Genomic DNA, 19,387 nt, shown 5'->3' on the forward strand with positions numbered 1-19,387 from the left:
TTTGAAGTGTGTCGGAAGCATTAAACAAAGAATGCAGTCTCCATGGAGATGGTACCCCACAAACTTGACCAATCTGCCTCGGCTCCCTCCCCCTTAACCACACAGCACTCCATGTCCAATTATAACAAATCAGATAGGAAGAGAGATGGTTGGGTAGGATAAATGAGATGGAGGACTGTTGCAAAATGCTCAACTGCACAGGAAACTTAATCTGCAGGTACAAATAGTTATCCAGAGGCGTGTGTGTGTGTGTGTGTGTGTGTGTGAGAGAGAGAGAGAGAGAGAGAGAGAGAGAGATCTGTTGTTCCTATCTAGCGACCTATTTGCGTCTATGCCCAAGCCTGCAGCTGATTATGTAATGATAATGCAATTGGTTCCCTCTTCTCAATAATGTCCACTGTTACTGTATCCCAGCACCAACACCATTTTCCAGGTCACAAGCACACCACACATTTATAGCACATAGCTTCATCCAAAAAATCTTGGGAATTATAGTTTGTGAAGGGTGCTGGGGAACTGTAGCTGTATGAGAGGTAAACTACAGTTCTCAGAATTCTTTGTGCTTTAAATGTATAGTGTGAATATGCCTGTAAACTAGCTCCCTTCAGAGTGAAAGGTGTGTGCTTGTGTATATACCAGGTAAGGATGAAACAGCATAAAACTGGCTTGTAGGAATTGGGATGGTTTCCTTATCAAGTAAAGTTTTGGGATGCAGAGACCTAAGTAGGAAGCCCATGGTTGAGGAAGCAGTGAAATATGAAGATAGACTAGCTAGACTCCCAAATTTCTGTCAGTAGCCCCAGGGGCCAAGAGCAAAGAATGCCAGTTGTGTTACCTTTGTGTTGTAGTAGTTACATGGTGCAACAAGGCCCAAACAGTTTTCTCTTTGGCTGCAGCGTTTGTGTACCGAATATTTAGCATCTTTTAACAAAGATAGCATATTCTAAACAGAAGCCTTTTCAGGAGTTAACAGAGCTCCTTCCCTTGTGCACTGAAATCCAACACAGCAAACTCCTGTGCACACTTTCTAATATTTTCTGTTGCCATGAAAATAATTCAAACCAAGGGCCCATGGAGAGGTTTGGGGCTGGAGCCACTATAAGCTGATGGTTCAGACTTGAGCTGTTTCAGTCCCACTTGCCTCCCAGGTCCATTTCTTTCTATATTGCTTGTTCTGTTGGGTTCTCTCCAACAAAGAAGCCTTGCAGGGTTATTTTACTGATTAATAGACTAGCTTTCTACTTGCTGCTGCCAAAACTGCCTGCTGTATTTCTTCATGCTGTCACTCTGTGTTGCCTTCAGGACAAAAAAAAGGAGTCTAGCCCACCCTAACTGAACTTCTGCAGAGTTACTGACTTCCATGATTAAGAATTACATTTTCTACAGCAGCAAGGCCTCTAAAAGTCTCTATGGAACCAGATAGTGCAGCAATTAGAGGGTGAGATCCTGGCTAACTCCTGCTGTCTCTTTCTGGATCTGCCATTGCTGAAGGGGGCTAATAACCGTCTCTTGCTTCTCAGCTGTGGAAGAACTCATGAAGGGTGACCTACCTCACAGGATTGTTGTAAAGATTACATAAGTGGAGTAGGGGGACACAGACACTATCCTGAGCTCCTTGGAGGAAAGGCAGGAGAAGATTTAATTAATTAATTAATTAACTAGTCAAGCTCTTTCCCTCCTCCCACGCCTCAGTTTTACTGTTGTGGTGATACCATTCTGAGTGATAGAAGTTCCTAAATATTTTTTATTTAATAATTTGTTTAATTCTTCCAACCAAACTGTGTTAAAAAAGTAATATTAATTATAGTATAAACATAATTATTGAATATAAATTGCTCCTCCCCCCATGAACAGTATATCAGATTACATTTCTTTAAAACATAATATAGTCTACAAGTCTGATTAAAAATCTTATATTTAACATAATATTTGATGTCCTATGGGACGCTGGTGGCGCTGTGGGTTAAACCACTGAGCCTAGGGCTTGCTGATCAGAAGGTTGGTGGTTCAAATCTCCGCGATGGGGTGAGCTCCCGTTGCTTGGTCCCTGCTCCTGCCAACCTAGCAGTTTGAAAGTATGTCAAAGTGCAAGTAGATAAATAGGTACCGCTCCGGCGGGAAGCTAAACGGCATTTCCGTGTGCTGCTCTGGTTCGCCAGAAGCGGCTCAGTCATGCTGGCCACATGATCTGGAAGCTGTACGCCGGCTCCCTCGGCCAGTAACGCGAGATGAGTGCCGCAACCCTAGAGTCGGTCACGACTGGACCTAATGGTCAGGGGTCCTTTTACCTTTACCTTGATGTCCTATAATATATAATATTAATTTTTCCTTTACAGTGTTCATTCTTTTCTACGAAGTTCCTAAATAAGTAGTAGGACCTCTTTTTAAAATGTTGTGGTTTATCTCTCTAGGCCCTATCCCAACATTTCCCAAAAAGCTGTGGAGTACTGTAGAGGCAAAACTTGGTCAAGAAAACTCTGGTTCATGGTTTAAGCAGGCCTAATATTTTGTCTTGAGGGTGGAAATGTCCTCTGCCTGTTTTCTGCAATGTTAAGAAATAGAAATTGCTGACAAGGCCTTAGTCAAATTAAGAAAATACACCATTGGGAGGAAGTTACAATATTTTTACTCAATTGCAGCAGCAGCTGTGACCTTCACAAGCCTCATTGTGCCCTGATAAGGCTCAAAGACATGCCAGTTCCTCAGAACAATGGAAACCTGTTTCTGCAGGTGTCTGCCCCATGACCTTTCATTTACTATTTTGCCTTCTCTTTAAGAAAAGGGATGTCTTGCTTTAAATTTGTCCCTTCTTCAGGTTCGGAGCTGGTTGTGGCCATTTTCCTTCTAAACTAGTCCTTTGAGGCTGGGGCTTTGGTTTATGAACAATCTTAAGTTTTATATACACAATTTTCTTATTTTATTTTTGCTTTTTGACTGGTGAGGTTTAAACAAAAACATTTTATTATTCAGCTTTTTCCCTCCCAAAAAGCATTCATCTCCTACAAAAGTATCTAGAATTTATCTCTTAACACTCCTCCGAGTCCACAGAAACCTGTTCCTTTTGAACCTCTGCTTGGTTGGTAGCCGTAATATTCTTTTTTAATTCTTTCCTTACTATTTAGGGTAAGTTAACTGTAGAGCCATAGCATAGCAAAGCTCTTAACTAGTTTGGAAAGGTGGAAGTGCTAAGTCAAAGAAGAGCTGAATAGTTAAAATTGTTGATATTTTGCATGTCGTATGATATTTTGCATGTTGCATGTTGTTGATATTTTGCATGTTGTAATTATGTTTTGTTATAGTCATTTTATCTTACACTTCAAATTTTTCTTCTATCTAAGCAAAATTAAGGTTAAAGGTTAAATATTAATAGATCCCAATTCATGTAACTCCCAAATCTGTTACTGATCCAGTTCTTGTTGCTACGGAGCAAATAGATGATAATAAAGCAACTGATACAGACTGTGTTGGTCCTTCAGACCCTCACAGGGCTGAGAAGCAAAGAAAACCCAGAGGTCTGTGTTGTTCCAAACCTTGCTGCTGAGGTTCTACTTGTTGCTGTTCATAAAGCAATCAGTCCAAAGGGTCTTGGGACTAAGACCGGACTGCTGTTTCTTCCACCACATACTGCTCCTTGGGATGGGAGAGGGACCCAAGGACTTGTATTTTCCCTCAGATGTTCCAAGACTTAGATAACCAGAAGAGTGAAGATGAAGAATTGAGTCATCTTCCACTAACCCTCTTCTTTATCATGCTGAGACAGGAGAAAGAAGAAGAGCGAGGGGCTTGCTTCCTCCCCCAGAGGGGTGACCCCTACCAAAAAAACTATCATTGTACATTGCAAATACACCAGTAACTCAAGCAGGGCAAAGGATGGCATTTACATGCCCTCCTCCAAGAAGTGCACCTGAACTAAGTGCTCCTTCCGCATTCTTTTACAGGGGAAAATGTCACCACCACAGTGTTTTGATTTGAATCCTACACCCAGAGAGACTCTGGGTGGAAAGTTTGCACCCACTGCCAAATCCAGTGTTATTCCCAGTGCTGTGTCGTATTCATTTCTGTTTGCATTAGGATAGAGAGATTTTAAACGTTTATTTTCTTTCATGCAATAGGCTCCCTCGCCCTCTCTCTTGGTTCGCTTAGGTAAAGGTAAAGGGGCCCCTGACCATCAGGTCCAGTCGTGTCCAACTCTGGGGTTGCGGCGCTCATCTCGCTCTATAGGCCGAGGGAGCCGGCGTTTGTCCGCAGACAGCTTCCAGGTCATGTGGCCAGCATGACAAAGCTGCTTCTGGCGAACCAGAGCAGCACACGGAAATGCCGTTTACCTTCCCGCCGGAGCGGTCCCTATTTATCTACTTGCACTTTGATGTGCTTCCGAACTGCTAGGTTGGCAGGAGCTGGGACCGAGCAACGGGAGCTCATCCCATTGCAGGGATTCGAACCGCCGACCTTCTGATCAGCAAGCCCTAGAAACTCTTGAGTGCTGAGGTCTGGTGTGCATTTGTGACAGCTCAGGGGAGATGGTTTTCTCCCTTCACTGTGCCTAGATCACTTTGGTCTCAAGCTTTGCACACCTGTCACAGGAGAACTGCGGAGGAAGCCAATTCTGCTGCTCCCTGGGAAGGACAGGTGTAGGCATAACTCAAAGTAATTACTCATAGCCTTGAAAATCATCCTCACCTGAGGTTCAGAGGAACAGGTGGGATGGGAGTTGTATACTGTATTTCACTTTTCCAGCTGTTGGGTGCTCTACCACAAGTTTTACCTTGGTGTCATAGACCAACTATTTCCTAGTAAGGTTTGGACTGATGGTAGCAGTCCCCCCCCCCTTGCAGTGTGGAGGATTGGCTGCTCCCAGAAACTTGGGGAAGCCCAAGGGATTGCTGAATGCTATGGGAGGATTCTCCATGACTGGCCCTGGTCTTGCTGTGTAATGGTAAGAGAAACATTAGCATAGTTGCTCATGAGCGTGCCCTCTCCATCAGTGTGGGGGGAGCTCTGACAATTAAAAAAGGCAGGATGGTGGCCAAGGTGGTACAAATAGTGTATCAAATGCAACCAAGCATAGGCAAGATCATGCATAATCATGTCTACCACATAGCAGTGAAGGAGACCTACTTCTCTGAGACTACTGTGTCCTTGAGAAGTTGTCCAGCAGAACTTTTCTTAGAGGTGATAGGGTTGGTGGGAACTTCCCTGAAGGGTGATAGACTAGAACCCTTTGACTCCTGTTGAGACAGGTTGGCTAGGCACTTTGGTGGCAAAGTTGCTCGCATCTGGGCTGAGCTTATGACAGGCCTAGTGGGGTGTCTAGAGCACTGGTCTTCAACCTAATCCAAGGTGGGTTGCAGCAGGAGCACTCTACCACCATGCAAATATATGGTGCAAGATTACAAAATGGGTCCCCATATGCATGTTGGGATTAAAAGTGGGTCCTGAGCCTGAAAAGGTCTCTGGACGACTGCTCTAGATTGCTCTCATTTTGTTTGGGATGAGTTTCCCTTGATGAGGCTCAAGGTTATAGACAATATACTTTAAAGTGTTTGGCCTACCACCTGAAATCTCAACCTTTGCACTTATCTTGTAAGAGCTAGCCAAGGTGGAATGACGGGGGTGGTAGTGGCTAATTCCACCTTTCAGGAAGGGAATGTGCCAACTGCTTTGGAAGAGGCAGTACTGAACTCCTTCCTCAAGAAGACCTCCCTGAGAGTTTAACAATGATGAGTTTTCTTTGAGGTTGATCTGGGAGTGAAAATGGTACCTTTCACAAAACAAAAAAATAATGAGTGTGTTTCCACAGTGAGCCTACTGCTCAAATTATGTATGTCTTTATGCATGCTGAATACACCTTCATTGTACCTAGGATACCCATGTGCTTAAAGATAAATGGACAGCCCTTAGCAATTTAGAGTAAACAGAATAAAAAGTGGAGAAAGCTATATATTGTTGTCTAGGTAGAACGGCTTCACTATTCATGTTTTGAGCACCTTAAAAATGGCACCAGCCTTATCAGGCAGTCATATTCAACAAAATAAGGACTCAATAGTTTAATCTAGAATTTGCTTTTTTGTTGACTGAGGTGATAACACCGAGTTGGCTGTGTCTTTCTCAACCCTTCACATGTGCATATGGTTAGCCTCTCTCTCTAGCTGTCATTAAGGAAGACTTCCAAGTTGGTGCTGTATCTGCATTGCATGCAAATAGGTGTTTCTTCCTCGCTGCCAAATTTGTACCTGCTTCTAGTAAGGAAAATGTACCAAAAGGTTGCCAAATCTAGTACCGTATGCTCTAGATTTACCACCAGTCAGAATCTAAGACTGCCTGATGAATGAGTCTGCCTGTTTGCATAATGAATAGATATGTGGGATGTAATATACACCTAAACAGGCAAATAAATTGTGGGCTACCCTAAATAGTAAGCAGAATGCTACCCATGGATTGGTTGTGGAGAGCAACATCTGTGGCAAACAAGCGGGATCTTTGGAGATGAGATCAATTGCCACCATTTGAAGAGTTATTGTTGCTGTTTAGAGGCAGAATTGCTCAGATTTGGACAAAATTGGATGCCACAATTTGAGCAAGTCCAATGAGGATTTCTAGAGTACTGTCTGTTCCATCTATACTGGATTAGTTTACATTATTGCAGCCTGAGGATGTGGACAAATTGCTTTAAGAAGTGCAGCCAACCACCTGCCTCCTTGTGCCTTGCCCATCTTGGTTTCTTAGAGCTAGTCGTAGGGAGCAGACTGGATGGGTTCAGGGACTGATTAATACTTCACTGGAGAAGGGGTAGATGAAGGAGGCAGTGGTTTGTCCCATCCTTAAGGAGACCTCCCTGGACCCAGAAGTGTTAACAGTTATTGCTGTGGAGAATAGAGAGTTGGCAGTCTACTTTCAGGCCTGCTTGGAGGGAACTGATTACTTGGAGACATTCAAGTCTGGCTTTAGGTCTGCTTGTGGCACTTAAGCTTTCTTGATCACCCTGGTTTATGACATTTGTCAGGAGAGAAATGTGAGGGGAGTATGACCCTGCTCATTCTTCTCAATCTCTCAGTGGCTTTTGATACTGTTAACCATGGTATCCTTATGGAGCATCTCAGGGAGGAGGTGGGGCTTGAGGGCACTGTGCTTTACTAGTTGTACTCCTGCTTCTAGAGCTGTTTCCAGAAAGTAGATATGGGGGGCTACAGTCTGGTATGATGGGAGGTATTCTGTGGTGTCTGTCCCACTGGATTTCATCTTTCCCCAATGCTATTTAACGTTTATATGAAGCTTTTGGGAGCTGTCATTAGGAGATTTTTGGTGAAGTGCCATCAATAAGCAGATGGCACCCAGATTCTAGTCCATTTGAAACTGGAGAGGAGGTTGAGGTGTTAGACTGGTGCTTGGAAACTCTTATTGGTGGGTGTGTTACCTGTCTGTAACATCAGACATCAACAGTCAATATAGGAGTAGAGAGGTAATCAGTGGTGGCCTGGTATTGGGCTTGGGCAATCATTTACATGTGAATATCCAAAAGGTAGTGTCATATATAGGTACGGTAAGGTAAGGTAAGGTAAGGTAAGGTAAGGTAAGGTAAGGAAAGGACATATGTGGACCCCATTCTCTCATCATCAGTTTGACCACATTCAAGTTAAATTCCAAACCCCAGCAGCTGTGGATAGTCTAGTTTCCTGTAGATTAAACAAACACACACACACACACACACACACACACACAGCACTACTACACCTGAGAAGCTGATGCGATTCCAGGTATCTTAAGGTTACATCCCTTTGTTTTTCAGCTCCATTCATACTGAAAGCTCAGGGTGTTCTCAGATTCCCTTCTGTTCCTAAAAGGGCAAAGCACCCTAGCTTGCCAATTCACTTCAGAAGAGTCTTCCTTTGAAATTTACACCACCCTAGCAATTGAGCTAATAAGCCAAAAGCATGCATTTATTCAAGGGGAGTTGGGTGCACTCATTGATGGCGTGAGATGGTGGAAAAAGCCAATATGGTTTTGTGTTCTTGTATAGATCGGATTGTGACCTCAGAGAGTTTTACATCAAAATACAACCTATCAACAGAAATCACACACAAAAAAACCTGTTTACCACAAATGACTATCCAAGGACAGCTCAACCCCATTGTGTGTGTGTGTCTGAGTGAGGAGGGCGACTCTCCTTCCCTGGGCCTCTGTGTCTGGCATGCTACTTTGGGACGCTCTTCGCCTATTTTTCTCTATGTGCATCTTTACAAGACGCGTGACTGCGTCTCTCCACGACAGACTCTCAGAGCGTGTGCTTCGCTGGGTCTTGGGTGTGTGTGTACGTACGTGTGTGTACACGCGAGTGTATAGCTCTCTCTTCCGCGGAGGTGTCTTGCCAGTTGGCTGGTGGTTCCGCGAGTGCGTTAAGTGGGAGCCTCCTCTCTGCTTCCCTGGGCAGACAGTGCGCGCCTTTCTTGTCCCGTTTCGCCCCCTCCCGGCCCTCTGTCGGAGAAGAGGGTGGGTGGGTGGGTGGCGGGGAGAGATCTGGGCGCCCGAGGCGGGTGAGGAGACTGAAGGGGGGACGGGGGCGGAGCCAAGGCTGCTCCTGCTGTCTGGGCTTGATGGATGAGACGAGGGCTCTCGATGTGTGTCTTTGAGAGCGAGGCAGGGAGACGCGAAGGCAGCGCGTGTTCCTGTGCTTAACCCTCCTGGGCGGCCGGGGCTTTTTCCTCCTGTGACCCGGACAGGCGACGAAGGCGCGAAGTGGAAGAAGCAGAAGCCGGGATCGCCCGCCTGCGCCAGAAGGCAGCCTCTCCACTCCACGCCGCCTCGGCGAGCGCGCCGTGCGATCATGTGCGGGGCAGCCCCTCGCTAGCCAGCGCAGGCAGCATGGCTCCCGTGAAGCGAGCGGCGTCGGGCGGCGTGTGGCTGCGGGCGGGAGCCTGCCTCTTGGCCTGGGCGGCCTTTTGCCGGGTCCGGGCGAGCGCCTGTCCCGCGCCGTGCGCCTGCAGCGGCACCACCGTCGACTGTCACGGACTGGGGCTCCGCAGCGTCCCCAAGAACATCCCGAGGAGTGCAGAAAGGCTGTAAGTGCTGGGGAGGATCGCGTGCCTCGGAGGGGGAGACATTTGCGACCCCGGGGGGTCCTTGGGGTGGCCCCTCTCTCGGGTAGGGGATCCGCCGGTGCCGGCCGCCACACCCCCTCTCCCGCCCTCACAATGGAGCCCAGCCGCTTAGGATGTGCCACTGCGAGACGCGCTCAGACGGTCCGAGATGGGGGGCAGACAATGATCCCTCTGGGGGAAGTAGGGACGTGGGGAGGGAGTTGGGTCGGGCTGAGGCAGCCGCCGCAGATCCCTTCGGGGTCTCCGGGAACAATCACTCGATTGCCTTTGTTAGGGAACTGCGGCGCGCCCCCGTGCGGGTGTGCCCCCCTCCCAAACCATTGGGTGGGTGTGTAACGTCTCCCCAACCCACCCCGTCTCTCACACGTGCACCAGAGTCCGGTGGCCTGCAGGTCCGGGTCAGGTTTAGAGCAGCGCGGGTCGGGGGGGGGGAATTCCTGCTGGGCGCGATCCGGCCATTGTGCTGCGCCTCCTTGCAACGCGTGAGATGCCCGGGACCAGGCTAACTTTAGCTGCACGAGCTGGCTGCTCGGCAAGGTTCCAGAAACGGGGAGCATGCACCGTGGACGCGTATGTGTGTGCTGGCGCGTTCACGCGGGTGTGAATCTCCTGTGGGCCGGCTGGCGAGGGCTGCTTATTTTCTCCACTTATCTGCATGCACTGTGTGTGTGTGTGTTCGTGTTCTGTCCGCTCTAGTAAGACTCTCTGAGGAAACTGCCTCCTCTTCTGTGGAGCTAGATGGATGCCTTTTGGGGGGCGTCCTACGAGAGTCAAGTCCTCTTGAGGAGCGTAGTTTCCTACCCCTTATATAACTGGCCACACCACGTAAGTGTTATCTGACAAGGCTGCACCCACACTATACATTTATTTTCCCCAAATAATCCTGCGAACTGCAAATTGCATGCCCCGAGCTACAATTCCCAGAACCCTTAGCAAACTACAGCTCCCAGGATTCTCTGGGGGAAGAAACGGGCTTGAAATGTGGATGTGACCTTTAAGACAGAGGAGCTCTGTGGAGCAGCTGGAGGAGGAGGGTGTGGAGGATGGAATCTGGACCATGGAGTCTTGAGTGTCCCTTGCCTCCTCTTCCAAATCCTTACATTAGGGGGTTTGCTGTCTCTAGCCAAGCCTGCAGCCCTGGTGGCTGTCCTTTCCCATCTCTCCCTTTGCCCCCTCTTTCCGCAGTTTAATGAGGGGTGAAGAAAGAGGATCCATGGGGTGGGGGGGGGAGAAATCCTCTCCCCATGATCAACCCTTCCCACTCAGGCAATATCCATGGCAAAAGCAGAATACCAGGCAGATAAAGGGGAGATCGAGTGGGGAGGGGGTTGAACATGGGGTGGAAGAGACAGACAAGGGAATGGCAGCCCAGGCACTGTGTGTGCCTTTCATCTCTGCATGTGAGGTTCTGAATTATCCAGAATAAAGGCAGGAGGGGAGGGGAGGGAATGGGAGCTCAACTGGAACAGGGGCTGATCATTAACGCACACACACACCCCTCCTCATTACACACTTACTTAATGCTGGCTGGAATGCTCCTCATTCCTCCGCAGCAGCAGCAGCCTGACTGTGTCCATTGCTTTGGTGGGGGGTGCAAAGGGAAGTAAAAAGCTGGAGGGGATGCTAAATAATTCACCAGAATGCAGCACTGGAACGTGCTGTTTAGGCTGGGGGGAAACAAGGGGGCTGAGTGGTTGGATTTATTGCAGTCAAGCAGGATATCCCCTCCTTGCACCTCTTAAGGCCTTGCGATTCTTTCCGTTTCTTTTCTGCTTTTATGCAGAAAGCAGCTTGAAACGCAATGGACAAAGTCTGTAGGAGAGAGTCAGGACCCTTGAGCCTGCCTTGCAGCTCCTGTGCAATTGCTGTCTGGGCTCCCCCAGAGCCTCTGCTTAAGCCCCTTAGTCTCTCTTCTTAGCCTCCCTCCAACCTTCCCCAACCTGGCGCTCTCCAGATGGCTTGGACTACAACTCACGTCAGCCCTGGACAAGTACAGCTTGTTGCGGTCCCAAACATCTGGAGGGGGAGGAAGGCTGACCTACTGCTCTCCCCCACCACCACCCCCCAATTTGCTGTCTCTTGATCTCCTCTGAGGAATGTCTCCCTCCGTCGCCAGACAGGCTGGGATGGGGCTTCATGTGTAGGATACTCTTTCAGATTTATGCTTGACTGCAGGGTAACCTAGAAAAGAATGGTGATGGCATGTGGTGTAAAATGTGAATGTGGAAGATTCCTATGAGCATCAGGTGCAGCAGAAACCTGGTGGGCAGGGGGTGCTCCCTTAGCTACCCAGAGAGATGCTAAACCTGAAGTTAAGCAACTTTGCATAAAAGGCAGTACCGGACCATGAATATTCTCGCAGTGGGTAATTATAGCAATTTTATTTAGATGCAGCCCTTTTCCTGGTCTCTTGTGAGGGTAACATCTTGTCTCTGGTCAGCATGGTACAAGAAAACTCCACATCAAGGCACCAAAGCTTTCCTGCTTCTGGCTATCATCTTCTTTGCTCTCATGTGAGCTCATTATTGGGCCAAGCATGGGGATATGATCCACCCACCCAGCCCCAAGCGCAGCAGTACAGTGGGAGCACAACAGTCCTCCCTCCCCTTGAAGTACTGCAGATTCTAAGAGTTTCAGAAGCCACATCCCAGGCACTAAGGCAAGCCTGGTCCGTTGTGAGGATCTCCTACAAGGCAATCCACCCATTCCTATTATCATTTCTTCTACAAACCAATTAATGCCCTCAGAGTGAGCCTAATTAGGTCAGGGCCCTAGATGCTCCTATGCACAACAAAGCAAGCTTGGTGAACTCAGTTAGTAGTAGCACTGCGGGACACCTTCTTTAAAAGGGCACCTTCTTTAACAGCATTTCCTTCTCTGGCACCTTAATTACATTCATTGAAGTTGTTATCATGGCACAGCCACGGGGAGCTGCTTTGTGAGTATAGAATGAGTGTGCTGCCCACATGCACTAAACCTGGCTCAGATCTGAAATGCCAGAACACCAGGAAGGGCTACCATTCCTGGTTTGACAAGAGGGACCTCAGTTGTCACAGTTGGAGCACTACTTCTCATGGTCATCCTACTTCAGAGGTGGGGAATCTTTTTGGCCAAGGGGGCTAGATTCTTTATCTGTCTCACTCTTCCATGGACTAACTTTGACAGGTGGGCGGGACGGCCCGTTGAGAGGGTAAGACCTACCCACCAGTGTGGTGTAGTGATTAAGAGCGGTAGACTCGTAATCTGGGGAGCCGGGTTCGCATCTCCGCTCCTCCACATGCAGCTGCTGGGTGACCTTGGGCTAGTCACACTTCTTTGAAGTCTCTCAGCCCCACCCACATCACAGGGTGTCGTGGGGGAGGAGGGGAAAGGAGATTGTTAGCCGCTTTGAGACTCCTTCGGGTAGTGATAAAGCGGGATATCAAATCCAAACTCTCTCTCACTCTGCATAAAGAGGGATACACCTTCCCTGTATCCCACACATAGACTGACCCCAGAAGTTTTATCGACATCCCTCCTTGAGAAAGAAATGGGATGGGGAAAGGTGTTAGAATTACAAAAACACTGAAAACTTCCTTCCACCATCTAATGAGAAATCTGACCATTAAATATCTCTAACTCGATTGGTTAGAGTGTGGTGCTGATAAAGCCAAAGTTGCAGGTTCAGTCCCTATATGTAGCAGCTGCATACTCCTGGACTGCAGGAGGTTGAACTAGATGATACTCAGAGTCTATGATTCTAATCCAGAGGTGTTACCTTGCCCTGTTGATCCCAGTCAATGAAAGATTTGGGTGTGTACACACTGTGCAATAATGTGCATTCAGTGCTGGATGCTGGTGCCTTTTCGTAATGCTGCACATACAATGCTATCCCTATCCCTATCCCACACTATATGGCAACCTAAAGCACATTCTACTGGAATGGTTATGAACAGTTTTGTGCCAAGAATGTGCTTCTCAAGTGCTTGCAGCATGCATGTGTGCACAAGAGAGCGCTTTTTCAGGTCACCTGTTGGTACAGGCCTACTTGCTGTTGCAGGGCTGTGCTGCTCCCCCTCATCAAGCTCACCTTGTCTATGAATGAAAGAAGCAAATAGGAAACAGTACAGCAACCTAGCTGTCTCTTTATACCCTTATATAACTTCTGAAAATCATTATACCAGCATTTAGTCCCTCTCTTTCAAAAGGCAGTTAAAAATATGTATTCTTATTTATTTATTCTTATTCTTATTCTATTTATTCTGTGGAAACACTAATTGACAGGAGGGGTATAGAGAACACTATTGACCACTAGTCTGAAAACATGCCCACCTGCATGTAGAAACAGCATTCAAAATTCGCCAGGCACCAGGCTCATTTTGCACCTGGCTATCAGCTACTTGTGACCAAGTGAAGATGCCCGGGCGCTAGGGTCACTTGATGTCTCCACCATCTGGAGGGGCATGCCTGGGAATCCTTGGATCATGACTATTTTCAAACACTAGCAACGCGTCCTGTAGAATTCTGTCTGTTATATTTTATCTGCACAATCAGAATGAATTTCAGGAACCAAAAAGTCATATTGAAAAATACAACTTTTGAGTTGTCTATCCCCTAAACAGCAACTAGGCATTCTGTTTTGGTGACTGTGACCCTGGTTTAAGGAGCCATTTGCCACCTAGCTTATATATTTGAGTTTCTAACACTCTACAAATTGCACAGATGATAACTGCTACTTTAGATAACATTTGTTGTATGAAGGTGTGTACAATTGCAGACCATAATGTACAAAAGCCCACTGGTGGGGGGGGGGGGAATCCCTGTCCACTTCAAAGGCTACATGTGTATACACAACCATAGAAGAGAGGATTATAGTTGGTTGGTTCTGATTTGCTGCAAATGTTCAAACTTCAAAGGATCCTTTGTCAACACAGAGGATTGAAACACAACACAGTTAACTGAATGATGTGGAATTGTGTGTGCAGAGAAATCATTTTGTCACACAATTTTGGACAAAAACAACTGTGGGGAGGAGATTGAGTTGGGTATATTTAACAGTTAGGCCCATTTAATGCTATCTGCCTTCTCTCTTTCTGTAGAACACTCAAACTTTCCTTTGGGCATACAATAACATTGGACATATGTTTAGTTGAATAGTTTATCTACTGTATTAAGCTAACAGTTATGCTAAAGGGAAATGGGATTTTTTCTTTTGAGAAGCTATTGGTAAATGATATCTGGTAACTCAATATGTGAAGAGAGAATTACACATTTCAGGGCAAGGTGTAGATTTTATGCATTTATTTAGTTAATTAGGTGTTCATAATCCATGAAAGGTTTAGATGAAAAATGATGGCTAGCAGCTTTATTCACTTTATTATATATTTATACAATCCACCCTAAGATTCCTAATATATGCTAAATCTAATATTTAAATGTTAAATGCATTGTAATTTGTTGTAATGTTGTTGTTGTTGTTGTTGTTGTTTAGTCATTTAGTCATGTTCAACTCTTCGTTGAACGCCAGGCACTCCTGTCTTCCACTGCCTCCCGCAGTTTGGTCAAACTCATGTTCGTAGCTTCGAGAACACTGTCCAGCCATCTCATCCTCTGTCGTCCCCTTCTCCTAGTGCTCTCAATCTTTCCCAACATCAGGGTCTTTTCCAGGGAGTCTTCTCTTCTCATGAGGTGGCCAAAGTATTGGAGCCTCAGCTTCAGGGTCTGTCCTTCCAGTGAGCACTCAGGGCTGATTTGTAATACAGGTATGCTTATGGAATAGAGGTTTTTTTCTTCTCAAACAGAAACAAAAAGCACAACCACGTGGGCAGATGTAAAGTATAAATTTGGTAATAATGGATACAGCTGGAAGCAATTCCTCTGATCACTTTGGCACTTTATCCAGTTGCTGTAATTGCTGCTGGTTGGATCTGCAAAGGCTTGTTAACATGCTATAATGCCCAAGCAGATTCATACTTTGAAAAAGAATGCAGGTGTTTATTCAGAGAAGCAAATGTGCTGTAGAAATCAGCCCTTAGTCTGATGCGATGAAAAGATGGCTCAAGGCTGAAGGCTAAAGGTATGGTGGCACAATTCGGACATCATGCCAGGCCATGCTTAATGAAGCTTAATCACAGTTTGTCTTCATGTCTGAATTGACAAACTCAGTGGCAGCTTGTGTGGGGGGAAGAACCGTCCTCTTGATGATGGCATTTCTACTGCTTTATCTGGCTTGGGGCGGGTTGGCAGTGCGTTTGGGGACACGTAGTTGCATCAGTGGGACTGTTGCCATCCATCTCAGACTGCTTCAGCTGCACCCACACATTCCCAATCTCACTGCCCCTCTATCCTGGCAAAAATCAACAGCACTAGTGTTAGATTGTGGCTTCAGAGCTGCACCTCAGCATGTACTCGGCTACTGGACAAACCATGGCTTGTGATCTGCCAGCAACCAGAATCAGAAACAATGATTTGAAGTGGGCTGTTAAACCATGGCCCGGCATATTTATATTTACAAACCATAGTTACGGCCATCAGTCTGTCTATAGAGAGGTTGCTGCACCATGGAGACAGGAGTGAACTTAGGAATTTATGAAGCTGTGTGTATGTGTCGTGTGTGTGTGTGTGTGTGTGTGTGTGTGTGTGTGTGTGTGTGTGGGATAACAAAAGGAGACAAACATTTCTGCATCTTGGTTTGCTTGTACATTTTGAGTTCTACGATATGGTAAGCACAACCAATGGTTTAGCGTGATATCTGAACGGAACCAATAACTCTTAAATTGGTTCCCCCTGGTCCGAGTTTTGCATTTTTGCAGTGGAGGAACGATCTTCCCTTAACGGCGACAAACTGAAAGTTTGACAACAAAAACCGCTGAGCCTTGAGCAAACACTTCCTAATTTTGGCCATCTATGAGATAATATTCACTTCCTCTCTACCCCACCCTGCTTTTGCCTGATTTGAAATACTATATTTCTCTAGTTCTTTGGGCAGTTGCCACTGTTGTCCTGCCTGGGCAGCTAAAATATTGCATTGTGCATGTTTTATTTTTGTTTTTGAGAGAAGCGGCTTCTGATCACTGAAGCTAGATCTCTAGGTGCCGCTTACGTATATAAATTTTTGTTTCTCTTTGGCTGTTTCCCAGTGATGGAAACATATGGGACCCACTCTTTAAACCTGTGTCCCATCATGTTGCCTATCTTAAGTAATAAATAAATCTCAAGCTTGTAAAGGTGTGTGGAGGGCAATATTTTGGCAGAAAAGCAATGCATGTGAGAAGCAACAACAATCTTAAAATGTTATCATGCTGTTCAGAACAAACTATATCCTGCAAGATACTAAAACCAATTTAAATTTCATACCCAGTACCCACAGTTTGACAGGCATAGAACCAGGCACAGAAAATAAAATAATGCAAACATGCTATTGGCTAAACACTAAGGACCAGATTCAAATGAGTGGGTTTGCTAGCAGGAGCCCTCACAAGGGCTCCTCCTAGAGTGGTGGGGCTTTCCACTCTCTCCCTCTGTGCCATCCCCATCAAATCAGTCCTGTGGGGGTCGGGATAATCCATTGAACAGTACGCAGGAGGAGGAGGAGATGTGAGGTTCTTCTGCTGGGCAAGCAAAAATACTTGTGCTGTTGAAACTGGTTTAGTGCGACGTTGAATTCTTCCCTCTCAGGTTGTATTTAAGAAAGTCATATTCATTGACTTCAGTGGGTTTATTCTGAGTAGGACTAGCATTGAATGCCACCCTAAGCTTTGACTTAGCAGTGCAAAGCTACCCATGTCTACTCAGAAGTCCCTTTGAGTTCACTGGGGCTTAATCCCCAGTGAGTGGACCTAGGAGTGCAGCCTTTAGCCACCACTGACAGGCACAATGTCAGGAAGTTACACTCAGTCTAGATGTTCTGGTCAGAAGCAGAGCCTGTGACACAGTATTTTTGGTCTTAGAGGTATGGCATGCATGGCATATGGTCAGTTGACAACTTACCTAGTGAAAAATGAACCCTTGTTCGAAACAAAACCCAAACATTGTGAAAGGCCCAATTCTTTTAAAACCTAAATGGACAGGAGGCAGTGGTGCTCCTTATGCTGCTTTGGCAATGATGGAAAGGAAACAACCAGGCCAATGGACATGGACATGGACATGGTAGCTTTCCTCTGCAGCGTCACCAGCAGAGCAATGTCAGAATGGGAAGTGGCCATTTTTCAGGCAGCCTGTGCATGTATTTCTTCTCTTCACATGTTGCCAGAAAGGCGTGGGAAATGACCAAGCTACAGTGACTCTTATGTCCCCATACTGATGGGCCAGAATATACATTGAACCATTATTCAGCTCTGGACTGTCTTTGTTTATGTAAATCATTGTGCTTCAAAAGCTTTTCAAGATAAGTTTTTTTCCCCCTTCAAATTTCACTGTGATTCACACGGAAGGTGTTTGTCTAACTGAAGCCTGTTCTTGATGCCTTAAAACTATTGTTCTCTAAATCATGGCAGCCTGCTGAGAGGACTTGAATATTTAAGTGTTGAAATGGCCCACATGTGTAAATTAGGTTTTGTACATTCCAGAAATTAAACCTCATGTAGATACATTGGGATACATCAAATGTAGATGTTCTTTATATAATGCAAGAATAAATTACAGAACAATTCTCTCCTAAAGCTACCTTATGCCATAGACCAGTGGTTCCCAATTAGTGGTTTGCGGACCCCAAGAGGTCTGTGGCACATACCCATCAAATGGCCAGGATATCCCATTTTGGGGCACCATGCTCTTGCATGGGTCACATGACTCGTGTGGAAGACCCACGATCCAGTTTTGCTCTAGGATGTGTTGGAGGGTATGGTGGCACCATTCACATTACAGAAAGTATCACAGATATATCAGCATTTTCAAAAGTAGGGGTTCCATGGCTTGGCTTATGAAAAACAGGGCGTTCTCTGTACTTAGTTAATTGGGAACCACTGCCATAGACAATTAAGCATGTAGGTTCTTCTGCCCCATCCACATAGTATCTTCTGAACTCATCCCCATTCTGTCCTGTGTTACACTGAATGTACCCCTCTGGATCACGTGACCCAAAATGCTGCCCTCAGAGCAAAGTCCAGGGATGCAGTGGGCACTCTGGAGAGCCCCCCCCAAAAAGAAAAGCGGGTGGCAGTGATGGGCAGGTAGCAAGGCAAGCAAATGGGCATCTGAGGGATGAAAATGACTGCGCCCCAGTCTGCCTAACGGAAGGGACGGCCCTTTGGAAGTGCCATGCTACTGCTAAGCTTTCCACAGGGACCTGGTTGGCCACCATGAGCACAGAATGTTGGACTCGACAGGTCTTTGGCCTGATCCAGCAGGGACTTTCTTATGGTCTTACTTCATGTGTTCTCAAGAGTTTAAAACTGAGCAGCCTCTTCCCCACGATTCACACCTGTCACTTCCATAGTCTAGCGAAGCTCTCTTTCCTACCCTTTCCTCTTGTCTTGTATCCCTGTTTCATGGCATGCTGCTTCCCTTGTGCAATATGTGTGCTGCCACAGCCATCACCTAATCTAGGCAACAGTTGCAGTATGTTCCCGCTCTCCCTTTTTGTCAGAGTAAAGCTGTCTCTTATCGTGCGGCTTCACCGATCCCCGTATGTTCCATTCCAAGTTGCTTGCTGTTTGAATAGTGACAGGCTGCTGCAGAGACTTTGAGGGTCGAGTGTCTCCTTAATCCAGCATCTCTGGACGGATTAGGCAAGAAATCCGCAGAGTGTAGGATGCTGCTCAAAAGGGAAGCATGAGACTGTAAAATTGGAATGGTAAAAGACTGCCTTCTGCCCACATTTAATGCCAGCCATGCTGCACAGAGCAGAATGGCAGGTGTGGTGCTGGAATGAACCCAGAAGCATTTCACAGCTTTGGCAGCTCTCAGACTCCAGCCTGCAACCTAAAACATAGAAATAAGGTTTTGTGTGTGTGTGTATATATAGAGAGAGAGGGGAGTGTGTGAGCATGCTTGGATAGCATTTAGCCACCCAGATGATTGAGGTTTCGGGCTCTTTCCTCCTATTGCTTTGGAACTGGGCACAGGATTGCCAATGGCATGCCAGCAGCCTTGGGATTGAGCTGGCATCAATTCCAAAGAAGCTGCTTGGGGGCAAGAATTGGTTGAGGGGCATTGGGATCCTGCTTTGCTAGCACTGCCGCAAGTTCTGAATTTCTGTGCTTGTTAGTATTGTGTGCCTAGGTAAATGGATCAGATTTCAAGGGAAATATTTCCTTATTTTCCGCTTCTGTCACTTTGTGGTACTACTGGGGAGGGGGAGAGTTTGTATTGCA

The 19,387-nt window shown here is 46.4% G+C and overlaps 1 protein-coding gene across 1 annotated transcript in view; it reads left to right on the plus strand.

Moving 5' to 3' along the window:
- Positions 1–8,568: 8,568 nt before the first annotated feature.
- SLIT1 (slit guidance ligand 1) overlaps positions 8,569–19,387 on the plus strand; it is a 124,480-nt gene continuing 113,661 nt past the window's right edge. Inside the window, exon 1 of the mRNA XM_035133598.2 lies at positions 8,569–9,056. Within this exon, the coding sequence (XP_034989489.2) occupies positions 8,860–9,056 (197 nt within the window). The 5' untranslated portion in view covers positions 8,569–8,859. The remainder of the gene's footprint in view (positions 9,057–19,387) is intronic.

The sequence above is a fragment of the Zootoca vivipara genome, chromosome 5, assembly GCF_963506605.1.
Source record: "Zootoca vivipara chromosome 5, rZooViv1.1, whole genome shotgun sequence".
Taxonomy (NCBI): domain Eukaryota; kingdom Metazoa; phylum Chordata; class Lepidosauria; order Squamata; family Lacertidae; genus Zootoca; species Zootoca vivipara.